The sequence below is a fragment of the Haplochromis burtoni genome, unplaced genomic scaffold (genome assembly GCF_018398535.1).
Source record: "Haplochromis burtoni strain Fernald_Lab_line unplaced genomic scaffold, NCSU_Asbu1 Contig_417, whole genome shotgun sequence".
Lineage (NCBI taxonomy): Eukaryota > Metazoa > Chordata > Actinopteri > Cichliformes > Cichlidae > Haplochromis > Haplochromis burtoni.
The window spans coordinates 446,879-460,202 of record NW_024582778.1 but is presented as its reverse complement, the minus strand read 5'-3'; the positions used below and the strand labels follow the sequence as shown (position 1 = coordinate 460,202).

The window sequence follows — 13,324 nt, the reverse complement described above, 5'->3', positions numbered from 1 at the left end:
TTTTGCTATTTATTTTATCGCAAGTCATATCGTTATCGCAGTATTGATCACAGTTATCGCACATCGCAGGTTTTCCTAATATCGTGCAGCCCTAGCTTTATTAAAGCAAAGGTGAAATACTGGTTATAAAGAATTCCTTGTTCTTTGCTAGGGTTATTCATTTTAACCCCTTAGGTAATCAACACCTTTTTAACACGCAAGGTCTGAAAAGTGCAGGACTTTAACTGGAGGTCACCAGCTGGCCTGTGCATATTGCTAATGAACTCAAGCACATATAATCACCATCTTCCCAGGGGCTTGGTGTCAACACTGACAGCAGAGCGTGCAGAAAGCAGCCCCAGTGGATTTTGACTTACGAAGCTGTGTAGTGCTTTAGACATGTCTTTGGGAAAACAATGGATGTACTGATTAGACCAATAGATTATATATAAAAGATGGAAGTAGCTTCCCAGTCGGGAAGGTTAAGCTAATGTTGAATGCCTTAAGCTTATATTCTTCCCAGTGGCCAGCAAATGGTGAGTTCTCTGGTTTCAAAAAGAAATCTAGTTGTAAAATAAGTATACTGACTTGCACTTGATCAGTGATCTCAGCAAATATTTTCCTGGGATCCATCCCCGAGTACTCTGGTCCACATGCTTAAGTATGATTAAGATTTTTTTCCCTCTTTCCTGCAAACAGTTTCACAACAATTGCTGTAATGTTTTTGATGGCCAGAGACTGGCATTGCCACCTATTTTGTGTGAAGGTACGCATAGCGACATTAAGAAAACCCATGGTTATCAACTTGCTAAGTCAGTACAGTGATGTAACCCCTTAGCCTGACTGCCGATGTTACAGTAAGTGAAGCCTGATAACAGAAAGATAACCTGGGTATGTTGAACTTGCTTTGCAGTACAGTGCACAGTTCCTGTTGCTTGCACTTGTTTGGTGTATGAAAATAGTGTATGTCCACCAGCCCAGACTCATTGTTTCTTACTGATTTTAATGCAGCCAACTTTGTTTATTTCCCTTCATTTTTTTTAATCTCCTTTTTTCAGCCTCTTTATGTAGAATGTGACCACTTGTCTTTTTTCTTGGGTACCTCGGATTTTCACACTGATACTATAGTGGCATCTAGTAAAAATCTGGGACGAGTTCTAGTTTGGGTGACCTGACGTCAAGGTCAGAGGTCAAATTTTCTGAAAATCTTGTGACTCTTGTGAAAGTAGATATGCTTAAATAGAACTTTGACAAATAGGCAGGCAATGAAGTGTAATCACTGTGTGGTGCATATGTGCATGGCCATGACAATGCAGGTAAGAATGCATTGTGATTAAGAGAGCTTTCAAATGCTGAGGCTTAATAAATCATGTATCCTTCTGGTGGGTTGAGTATCCAAAAGTTGTACTCAAGTACGAGTAGCATTACTTAAAAAAATTATTACTCAAGTAAAAGTGAAAAGTAGTCGTCAAAAAAGTTACTCAAGTAAGAGTAAAAAAAGTACTTGGCGAAAAGACTACTCAAGTAGTGAGTAACTGTTTGAAATATCTGATTTATTTATTAAATAAATGTTACCAGACAAACAAATATAAATAAATATACAAATTTTACCATTTTCAAAAGGAATATATGTAAAAACATCAACAAAATAAGGCACAACAATTCTAATTTCCAGATTTCAGTTTTTCACAACATAAAGCTTTTTTCACCAATACCTACAGTAAATAATATAAATATATAAACATTGCAAACAATTTCCAGTGACAAGATATGCTGTAAACGTTATATTCATTTTTGCTCCAAATGGCACAGCAGCCTCAGAGAAAACATTAGAACGAGGCATCTTCAACATATGTTCATACAAGGCAGCTCAGTTTACCATAAGTTGAATGGGTGTGCATTTATTTCTGCATATTTAGCAAAAATGTGCCATTTCTTAACTCAGTGAGGTGATGGTTAAGCTTAAGCAGCAGTTTGCTCTCAAGGTTCTTTCTGTGAAGCTGTAACTGTTTAGCAGTGAACAGGAGTCCTGCATGACTAAGAATCCTTCACAAGCTCCAGATGCAGGAAGAGCTGTATTGACTTTGATCGACAGCTTCTTGATGTGAGGAAAGCCATGCAATAGATCCACACCTCCAGTGAATGGACACGAAAGGTACCTCTCCAGCTCCCCTGCTTCTGGCTTTCCTGACCCCATGGATCCATCATCTTCGTCGAATAGGCCGCTGTTTGTGCTGGCCTCATCCAGCTCTGTGTCTAGGCAATGTTTGATGAAGTGGAGACCTGGGAAAGATGTAAGGTTTTCAAAAGAATTAGGTCTGGTCATTATAGTGCTGTATACACTGCCAAGCTGCACACTATGATCAGTGTGTGAATGTGTGTGTGAATGGGTGGATGACTGGACGTGTAAAGCGCTTTGGGGTCCTTAGGGACTAGTAAAAGCGCTATACAAATACAGGCCATTTACCATTTACCATGTTTGTTTGGAGCTAGCCTCCAAAAGCTGGCCATACACTGTGCGATTTTTGGCCCATTTAGAGGCGATTTTTCAGTTGCGCAACCGTTTTGGGGATCGGCCTGTGTTTTGCCTTAATCGTGTGTGCATCGTGTAGTGCGAGGTTTTGAATGGCATAGCTAGCACCCATGACACAATCCACATCGCACAAGCTTTTGTATTTTGGCTATCTTAACAGTTAAACTTATTAGCATTATCACAAAGCTATGCTAAAAGTGCTCACTCAACATTATTATAAGTGAGATCTGATACAAATAAGCCACCAAGCTCTAAACACACTCTTGGGTAGGGATGGGTATCGTTTAGGTTTTATCCGATACCGGTGCCAAATCGGTACTTTTGAAACGGTGCCGGTGCTTAAACGGTGCTCGAACCGGTGCTTAAAGAATGGAGAACACAAAATTGGTCCAAAAACCTCTCATGTTCAGCTGGTTCACCAGGCCATCAGACTGCTGAACACGTCATAGACACCTCAGCTTCACTACTGGAACTTTAACATTATGCACTCCATACTGTACAGTAATGCCACTGTTTTGCACATGTCTCAACTCTGTATATTTTTATATATTTTATTTATTGTTTACTCTATTTAATTTGTAAAATATGTGTACACACACACACACACACACACACACGTAGAAAAATATTTAGTATACACATCCAGAAATGCATATACTATTATATATTGTACATATATTTATTAGTTTCAGATGTAGCCATTCTTGTATTTTGCTTGTTTACATTATTGTATTTTGCACAACTCTGTTGCTTGTGAAGCTCGCACACAAGAATTTCACTCACATGTGCTGTACCAATGTACCTGCACATGTGATGTGACAATAAAAGTGATTTGATTTGATTTGATTTTGTAAAAAATAACAATGTTAGCCTTTTCTGCAGCTATGGCATATATGGTATCACTCTTGGCTGGAAGCAGTGCTTAAACAATGGAAAAAACACAAACTTTGTCCAAAAACCTCTCATGTTTAACTGTTTTTCACTTTTTCTTTGGTCATTTTAGCCTTTTTGGCCAGGGTGAAGGGAGCATCTGCCATCAAACAAGAAGACAGCCGCATGTAGCTATGATGATGTTTGCTAGTTCACCTTACATGCATTAATGTAATAACGTGGTTAGCCTACTCAACGTAAATTACTCACGCAGAGAAGAACGGCTGCTGCTGCATCATCATCCGTCATCATTTCTGCTACACTGGCAGGGCTAGGGGCCAGGACTCTCCTCTTCGTGTTTTTGGGTATGTTGCTAACTCCGGGTCCGATAACAGGCACCACACCGCAGTAGATGCGCTCGGTGTGAGGTCTCGCAGCAAGCTATCAAATACAGCGCATTTCTTGGTTTTTGGAAGAAAAAAAAACGCTATGCGTCGCCAGGTGTTTCATCGGATTTGAGGAGTTACCTCCTTTGACAGTATCAGCTTAAAGCACTTGTTGCAGGCTGCTGAGTTTGCATCTTTTGCTGTGAAGTACAGCCAGACTTTTGACCGCTTCGCCTTGGGCATTTTTAATCTGTAGCTCTGCTCTAAAAGAACGTACGTACCTGGGCCCGCCTACTATCCTCGGAAACGTAAAATGATTGGCTAGAAGTGTATCACAGCTCAGGAAAAAAAAGCACCGAAATAAAGCACCGAAATGTGCGCTGCTTTTCGGTCTGGTTACTACCGTTTATGTCAGAACCGGTGCCATCATGGCACCGGACACCGGTACCCATCCCTACTCTTGGGTTAGTCAGACATATTCAACAGAGAACAGTATTATTATCATTTAAATGTTGACACATTTTGTTGTCTCAGTTGTGTGTATTGTTGTTCTCCCATCAACAACACAGATTCAGACCACTTTCAAAAGCCAGCTCTTTGAAAAGACACTAATGGCCCTTCACTGACACTTTTCCATGTTTGCTTGTGGAGACAAACAGCTACAACAGGGCACGGTGGCATCCTTGAGACTAAACTCAGCAGATCCATTTGTGCTTTGTGTCTAGACTTTTTGTTGGGTCAACAGTATGTTTAGACAGTCTGACTCTCGGTTTGACACCTTAGCCAGACAGCTTATGGTTTGATTTAAGAGAAAATAAACAGTCTGGTACAAGATGGAGCTTTTCCTTGTTCTTTGGCAGAGAAGGGCCAGCCTTTTAAGTAGCTCAGGTTTACAAGCTGCTATTGTAGTTCTGCCTGATTGGTAGGTTTGTGGGTGTGCCATATCTGTCAGAGCAATCATTATAGCAGGACTCTAAAACTACTGTTCACTGCCCCAGTACTAAACCTGCAGTGGTTTTTGAGTATCACTACTCGGATCTTTAAATCCAAGATGGCCTGTTATTGTTTGGACCTTGAGGTTAACACAGAGAGATGGTTCAGATTTAAATCATCTGTTTTGTTTTCTAGCTGTGGCAGCTGGTTGACTACCACTTCTAAAGTGCTATGCAGATGTCAGCATATACTGTCTGGTCATTTGTGTCTGATAGACGTTCTGATCTTTCTTCCAACTAAATAGTCACTCATAGCAACTGGCTGAGCCCTGACTTTCTCTGGCGAGTTTCACCAAGAGCTTAGAATTGTTATCTCACAAGTAAACTCAAAAGATTGATGAATATAGACCGCTAAATCAAGAGCTTTGCTTTGTAGGTCAGCTTTCCCTCCTCAACCACCATCTGATGCTGAGGTTACGTCAAGCCACTATAGGAACAATGGGCATCAGTGTTTAATTGTTGACTTAATTTGTTAGTTATCTGATAGTGTGACAGAATATACTCAAGTCAAGATTCATATATTACTTAGTGCTGGCTCTCCGCCATATTTCACAGTCTTTCTTATCAGAGGGAATTAGCTTAGAAAACCATAAAGATCAATTTTCTCACCTGAACCAGTTGTGGAACTTTAGATATTTTCTTAGTTTAATGTGAGTTTTATGTTGTATTTGTGAGGAACCATGTAAAAAAACATCCCAGAAAAGAGAAGATGCCTTTTTTTACATTTATCTAAAAACTAATTTCCATCTCTATCCCTGGCAATGTAGGCACAGTATTAAATATCTAATAAATAAACTATTATCTGCTTATATATGATATATATAATTTGCAGATATTTGTGTCTGACTTTGGCATCTGTTCTCAATAATACATGCAGATTCTTAACCAAGCTAGCAAGACTGAGCTGATAACTAGAGCTTGGTTACTTCTGGCTTCAAAATCCAGACAGATGGCTCTGTCAACTTTTTATATACAGTTTATGGATTCTATTTGATACCACATGAACCTGGAGACAATCTGACTATGACAGAAAGATGGATTAATGGGCAGAGCTGTAACTATGTAGCTGCTTTATATTGAAGGATCGCCTGCATTCTTCCTTTAGTTCTGAATCTGAATCGGTGCTAGTAAGTCAAAGTATGCTCTGTACGACGCGTGACTATAGAATGAATAACGGCGCACGAACAGCAATAAAAAGTATGAAATATGTTGTTCCTAGATTAAATTTAAACATTTGAGCGAGGAGATAATCAGCCTGATGTGCCTAAGTAATAGAACAGTCCTCCCAAGGTAACTGTACTCTGACTTCTCCCAGAAAACACTGCTCAGACTCATTTGTCCCAATTTTAGATTATGTAGCTTTTTGCATCACATATCAGAATACAGACCCTTCTCACATTGCAGGTTTCTTCTTCAGGGATTTAGACTCTTTCTCTCTCTCACACACACACACACACACAGACACACACAAGTGTTTAGTCTGCAGATGGACTGTGCTCTTTGGTTACCGGTATTTGTTGTGTACACACACTTGAGTCTGGGTTATGATATTGTTGTTGGGTACATGTTGCACTTCCTCCACTTCACACACCGGATCAGCTAAAATCAGCTTGTACTTATGTTACTTTTGTCAGCAATTCGCCTGTTTGATGCAATGTTGAATTATACTGCCCATACGTGGAAGGGCAGGTACAGGACATTTGGTTGTTTTATTAACTACATTCATTGGGAAATTTCTTTTTAGCATGAATATAATTCCGGGTGTCGGGTGAGCTGTCATCAAAACCTTATAGTCACAGGTGCTTATAGTCAACAGACCTGTGTGATCACAAGCATTACTGTAACTTGTAGCTCTCAGTATTTCTACAGCAGGTCTATTTGGGGTTGCCTGAATTGTAAAATGTGACCATCATTCACTTAGAAAAAAGGATGAGACAGAACATTAAGTCCTCCTTACTCACAATAATTCCACCTTTGTGTGCCACCTGACTGCCATCATGGAAACACTTGTTTTTCTTTAACACTTTTTCTGTGAACTCCACGAAAATCCATGAGTGTACTCTGACACTAAGAGGGATAGTCTGTATTTATCTTACTTTTGCATTCCTCAACTATGAACCTTAGACTTGAATTTTTACCATGAGTTTTGTTATCTTATTAGTAATCTTTGGTATTTTGATGAATGTCATCATTAAACAACTAGTTATTACTCACTATAACCCTTGTTACTTTTGTCTAAGTAAACCTGGAATAGCCAACAGGAGTTATTCCTGTGATCTGTGACCTAATTAAACACTTCATTGATGGGTTTACAGGATTAATTCATAGTTTCAGGTCAGAGAATGTTATATGGTGTTCATTTTGTAACTTCTGTTACTAATACAGTGTACCATTTGGACATTAGTTGTTGTTAATCTGCTACATGCGGACTGTATGGGATATTTAGCAGACTGCTGAGCGGCACTCTGTGCTTGCTTGGGTACTGCTGATAGATCTAGGCTGTCATTCTACTACACCCTCTCATTAAGACAGACCAGAACTAACACTAATGTGTCTTTGTCTTTGCTGGTGATTCACCGGAAACGTCATTAACAACCGTTTTTTTTAGGACTGCACATCCTAATTTTAGAACTACTTGTCCCTGCCATCACATTAAGAGTGTATGCTGTCTTTCCCTTACAGCCGATGTTTCTTCCTCACTTTAGCTATTACCATACTATTACACAGATTTTTATACAGTAGTTGCCCTTATGGGTGACTTTTGTGTCGTGATCGAAATGGAGATGCGTAGTCTCCTTGGAGCACAGCGTTTAGTCCTTCAGACTGTAGCAGCAGCGCGGAGAAGGCTGGACTGACGTAGCCAGCACGGTTGGAGGCGGCCGCTGACGTTTGTTGTGGGCCGATTTTTTTTCTTCACCCGAGCCCAAAGGGGGCGGGCCTGCAGTCCGGTAAAACGGAATGGGAACACAATGTGCATTTATTTGCATTTACAGACCCACACCGCCGAATGGACCCTCACCTGCGTAGAACGACACAGCGGCCAGTTGCTCTTATAACACTCGGCTTTACCACGTGTTTGTCGCTTTTAGCGTGTTCATTGCAGTCTGTAGTAGCACGGCGTGGAAGGAGAAGCCACAGGTCGTCTATATCGTTGAATGAATGACTACAAGCAGAGAAAGCTGGTGAAACGTGTGATTGGCTTCCCTGAGATAGAAAGCTCATCATCCAGTCAGCGGGAGCACTCGGAGACCTACGCCGTTGTCTGAGTAACTCGTACCGGTGATCGGTTTCATTCCTCCGCCAGCATGCCGAGCATGCGACAGTCCTACACGGTGACAGTTCCCGAGGAGCCGCCCGCCGCTGCTTTCCCGTTCCTAAAGCAGGAGATGCGAAGAAAAGGCAGCATGTCCGGGTCGGTGCTGGTGTCAACGTTCGTGGGGCTTATCATCAACCAAGCCAAGGTAAGAGACAGCGAGAGTGCCTGCTGTGAGCTCTGAGCTCCGCCGGGAGTGCATCACACCAAACTCCATTCAAAAATCTGACAATTTAACCGTTATATTTATAATGCTCCATTTGTAGAGCTTCAAAGGTTCCAGCTAAGATTGTATATTTGTCAGTGGTTTATATAATGTGAGTATAATAATAATATGTGGTATTTGATATGTATCTACTGTGGGACTCCACTGTAACAAACTTCAGAAAGTAAAATATACAATATATTCGTGTAAAGTTTCATATTATACTGAATGTATGAAATTCTCATTAATTTGCAAGTGTATTTTATCATCATGTTTTATTATCTGTGTAAGTGCTGGGATGTGTTGGAGGGCTAATGATTCCTGTGGGAGGATTTCTCGTTAAAATAGGCCACAGATCTTACTTCACTCCCGGTGTTATGCATGTTGTGAAAGATGAAGCGAGTTTAACGCTGAATGAATCATTTGCAGAGGTAAGCCGCTCTCTTAAGCCGAGCTGTACTCTGCTGGGCCAGGATCAGTAGGGCTGCACTGGCAGGTCACTGGTTATATAACTAGCATTTAATCCCCCTCATACACTACAGCTGCTCCTACTATACTGCTCGTATGAATCCCATTGTAGTGTTACAGTGGAGTTAGATGCAGGAATAAATCATTCTGGCTGACCTGTATGTATGCAACACAAAGTATAGGAGGAGGAGGTTGCCTCTTGCTGTTTCTGTATGGGCTCTATCACATGTACACATAAATGTAGGTGTGAGGAAAATTCTGACAGTCAGTTCCGTCTGTTGAGGAAAAAAGTGTGTGGTACTTTCTACTCTAAATAACTATTGATGTTTACTCCTCAGCCAGTCATGTGATCGCTGGCTGTGTTGTTTGCTCACTGAGTGCCCTTGTCAGTTTTCTTTGTGTATTGTTGTTTTTATAGTTGAAAAGTGTTCTCTGTAATTTGGATGAGTGCAGCCAAAAACATAGTGTGTTTTATGCCAAGTGAAGAACTAAACAAATCCACTAAGTCGACTTGCTAACTGTCCTGATACAAACAGAAGAGGAATGACCTTAAGTGCTGTGAGGCTTGCTGCTGCTGCTGGTGTGTGTCTGTGTGCATGTTCTTGGGCTGCAGCGTGGAGTGGCTCTGCTGTGTGCCAGCTTCTGTTATGTAATGACAAATCACATTAGAATACACTTTACAGCTGGCCCAGCCCGGTGCTCTGCTGCGCTCGTTGCTGTTGTCTGTTCCGCTGTCAGCGTCCCACCTGCTCTTCCCGTCCTGCCCCTCTCCTTCAGCTCTGGCTCAGCACCTCCTCCATCTCTGCAGACCACCGCTTGCCCATTGAACATGTCGTATCCTTCTGATGGTGAGCTTACAGTGGGTAATGTGTGTTGTCATCTGTGATGATGCACGTGTTTGTACACTGCAGGCTCAGGGTGAACCAGCTGGTAGATTAAAGGTTGCTTTCTACCACAGCTTACCAACTCATTCTCACTGAGTTCCAACTTCAAAAGTTGTTTGTTGACAGAAAATAATATCCAGCCACTTTGAAAACCATCATGTGTAAAATTTGATCACGAATCTGTCTTTTCAGATAAGTGTTAGTGTAATTCTATGACTTCAGTTGCTAACAGTGATGTTGGTTGGTTAAATGAAACTCTGAGATCATGACTCGCTGCTTTGTTTTCCATAAAGATTTTAATGGCAGGTAATCACCACTCTTAGTCAGCACCAGCTCGACAGCTTGAGCAGCAGCTCTTCTGTCTTCACAAAGAACAGAGCATCGTCTCTGTTCTGGCTCCGTGCTAACACAGTAACAGTCATCCACCCAGCAACACATGTTGGTCATGGGTGATTGTGGCAAACACAACCTCAATAACTGAGCTGTACACTGTAGACCCAAATGCTTAAAGTAGTTATGAAGATTAAACTTGTTTTTGATTTGATTAAACTCATGTTTTGATTACCTTGAATTATTATGGATTATAGACTGTAGTCAGTTTAATTAAGATGGGCAGGAGTTATGGCTTGTTCATGCTCATCATTCTTACTTTTAGTTCAAACATTTTAAAAGTGTTTTCTGTCCCCACTTGTTTTAGTTTTATCCTACTGTGAGTTAGAGACATTGGGAGATACTGTGGATCATAAAGATGTTATTGAGTTGACTTTTTCACTGCCAGCCCACAGTTCATTTCCTCTGTTCTTCTACATGTGACAAAGCAAGCCTCAGCTAAGATAATCTGTATCTGTAGATAAAAAGGAATGTTTATGTGAATAATGAATCCCCCACAAGTGATTAAAATGAGTACATAATAACACTCTTTTAGCTCTGGCTATAACCTTTGCAAGGGACACACAGAATTTACATACACATATCTACACACAAATCAAAGATTTTGCTGTAGTGTTCATATTGTTGTAACTTTTCCCGCAGCGTATACAGTGTTGTAACATACATGCATGTAGTGAAACACCTGACTGTGAAAAGCATTTCATTTGTTGGGTGATTATAGACAGGAGACAATAAGAGTAGTTATTTTTATCTATAAAGAATTTCCAAATAGTTATTCCCTGATATTACCAGGGTATAATTGATATTTTTGTATAAATTTATGTAATGTAAGAAGGTGACCCAGTTTCACTCTCTTCAAGATATGCAGGGTAGAAAAATATCATCATTATGCAAACCCTCTCTTAATAGGGAGTAACATCATCACTGTTAAAACACATATACTGACCATGTCTTACATTTATCATGTGGTCTTTGATATATTTTTTCTTGAATGCCTGTCAGAGGAGTAAAAATCTCTCTTTCTGTTGGTCACTTTCTGTCTTCCTATGAAGTCATTCTGGGAAGCAGAGCCAGAATCTGGGATTACTTATCCTTTCCATCCTCCTCACCTTGTTTTGACCCATTTTGCTCCCAAGCCACCCTCCTCTACCCAGCAGTCCAAACATCTTTGAATTAATTGAGCATAGTTGATGGACAGATTTTACCTGCACCGAGCTGGGCTTGTGCCAAAATGCTCATTTCCTGTGTCTCTTATTCCCATCTCTAGGGAGCAGTCCAACCTGGCCTCTGGAATGCTTTTTAAAGTGGCCTCCCTGTTCCTGGTGCTTTTTAACATAAGAGGAGTAAGATTTCAGCTCCCCTGCTTGCCTGAGCTTCTTCTGACATTTATGAATAGAGCATTTATACAAATTTATCCCTCTGGGCTGCCTCTGTTGTGCACAGTGTGCTCACATGGAACAACAGGGAATATGAGGAGTGGATTCATATTCTTTCCTGTGCCTGCTCTTTTTTTTTATCTCCAGTCTTCTGCTTTCTTTATTTTCATCTTTTTAGTCTTCGCAGAACACTTTGGTTTTGTGATGATATTCCCTGTTCTTGTACTTGCAGGTGTGTCATTTTTACACCACCTTAATGTTTTTATCAAATACACCAGATTAATGCAGTGAATTTAGGATATGTTGCTTAAAAGTATTCAGATTTTTTTTTAAAGTGAGAGACGTCTAAATATATGTAAATATTGTGGGGGACCACTGGAGGGCTCCACTCACACCCAGTTCTCAGGAAGTGTTGTTGCTGTGTTTTGGAGGGAAAATTATTCAGTTGTGTGGTGATGAGTAATAAACCAGCAGTGTTAATCGAGAGCTCTCGTGTCGTCTGTGTTTACCTCCACAATATATGTCATTGACCTGTTCTCCCGAGGTCACTAGCTCCAAACTGGGCAAGCAAGAAACAAAAAATCCAAGAGTACTGAGGGTGAGTGATGTGTGAGATGAATATACCTATTTAAATTATGATTATGGAGGTATGCAGATCTAGGGGATTTGCATGTTCAGGCTTGTTTCACTGTCATAAGTAGTTACTCCTACAGCACGTGTGTGTGTGTGTGTGTGTGTGTGTGTGTGTGTGTGTGTGTGTGTGTTTGTGTGTGTGTGTGTTGTAGCGTTAGAAAGCGTTAGAAAAGAGAAAATTATGTGTGAAAATATCACTTATATTTGACTCAACACCTGCATTTTGTAAAAAAGTAAAATATTTGGAATTTATTTTGAAGAGTTTAACATCAAACAAGCCCGTTCTTTTCTGGTCCAGACACTGCTCTTCCTAATCCACTGTGCTCACTTCTGTTTACAAAATAGGCTGCATAGTTTGTCCATAAACTGTACCTAAAAGATGAACATAACATCTGTAACATAACAAAGCCTGTGAACTTTTGCCCACCCAAGCGGAGGAGTTCATGTGTCTTGGGGTCCAGTCCACGAGTAAAGGGGAGGGAGGAAGCAAGAGAGTCAGAAAATTCTTCTCTATTTTCGACTGAATTAGTATTGTAGACTCCAGGTAATGTCACAGTTCTCTTAACACTGTATGTTATGATATGTTTATAGGATGAGCACCTAACTGAGCATTTAGCTGCTTTGTTAATTGAATGCATACATCTGTGCATTTGGCCCCCTCGTCGGTTTTCTGCTAGTTAAACAGTGTAAATGCAACTGGTAGAGCCTTCCATGAGTGTAATTCCACACTCACAGCCTGTGCTTCTGTACAGTGCTCACAGAGAAGAATCGCTGAATTAGCAAAATTAGCAGAATGGGTGTAGCTGTCATTAAAGTGGTCTGGTATGATTCCTGCACTGTTACACACAAATGTTTAAAGGGTCCTGTTTCATACACTGTTTAGTCACTAACATTCTAACTGTATTTTACACTGAGTCTGAAGTCAGGTTGTAGGATGAAAGAAAAATATTAAGTCTTTTCTGCACAGTATATTGCAGAATCACAGTATAATGCAAAGAGGTCAGTGCTCCAGGCTTGTTCACTGATATTTTTCAATTTTCCTTTTGAATAATGGAGAGAGCAGAGAACCCTGTAACCCCCCAATCCAGTGTGATTTGGGAGATTTTCCTCAACAGTTCGTAAAAGCTGCTTTGCTCTGCCCTCTGGAGAGCTTCTAACTCATCCAAAATGATGTCATCAGTGTGGCTTTTAGTGGACAGCTTTACTGTTCCATAATGCACTAAACAAAGCCTTTAAAATAACACGAGTTAGAATCTATGGCGGTCCAGTGGGTTAAAAAAAACTAAAACAAACCC

General features: G+C 40.5%; 1 protein-coding gene across 8 annotated transcripts in view; it reads left to right on the top strand.

Annotated features, from left to right (window-relative positions):
* The window catches only part of usp2a (ubiquitin specific peptidase 2a), a gene marked incomplete at its 3' end in the record, with an annotated part of 66,828 nt that overhangs the window by 31,959 nt on the left and 21,545 nt on the right, over nucleotides 1-13,324 (top strand). The window contains 1 exon segment of one of the 8 annotated variants that reach the window (XM_014340860.2): nucleotides 4,141-8,221. In XM_014340860.2, coding sequence (XP_014196346.1) covers nucleotides 8,066-8,221 — 156 coding nt within the window. 8 annotated transcript variants of the gene reach the window in all.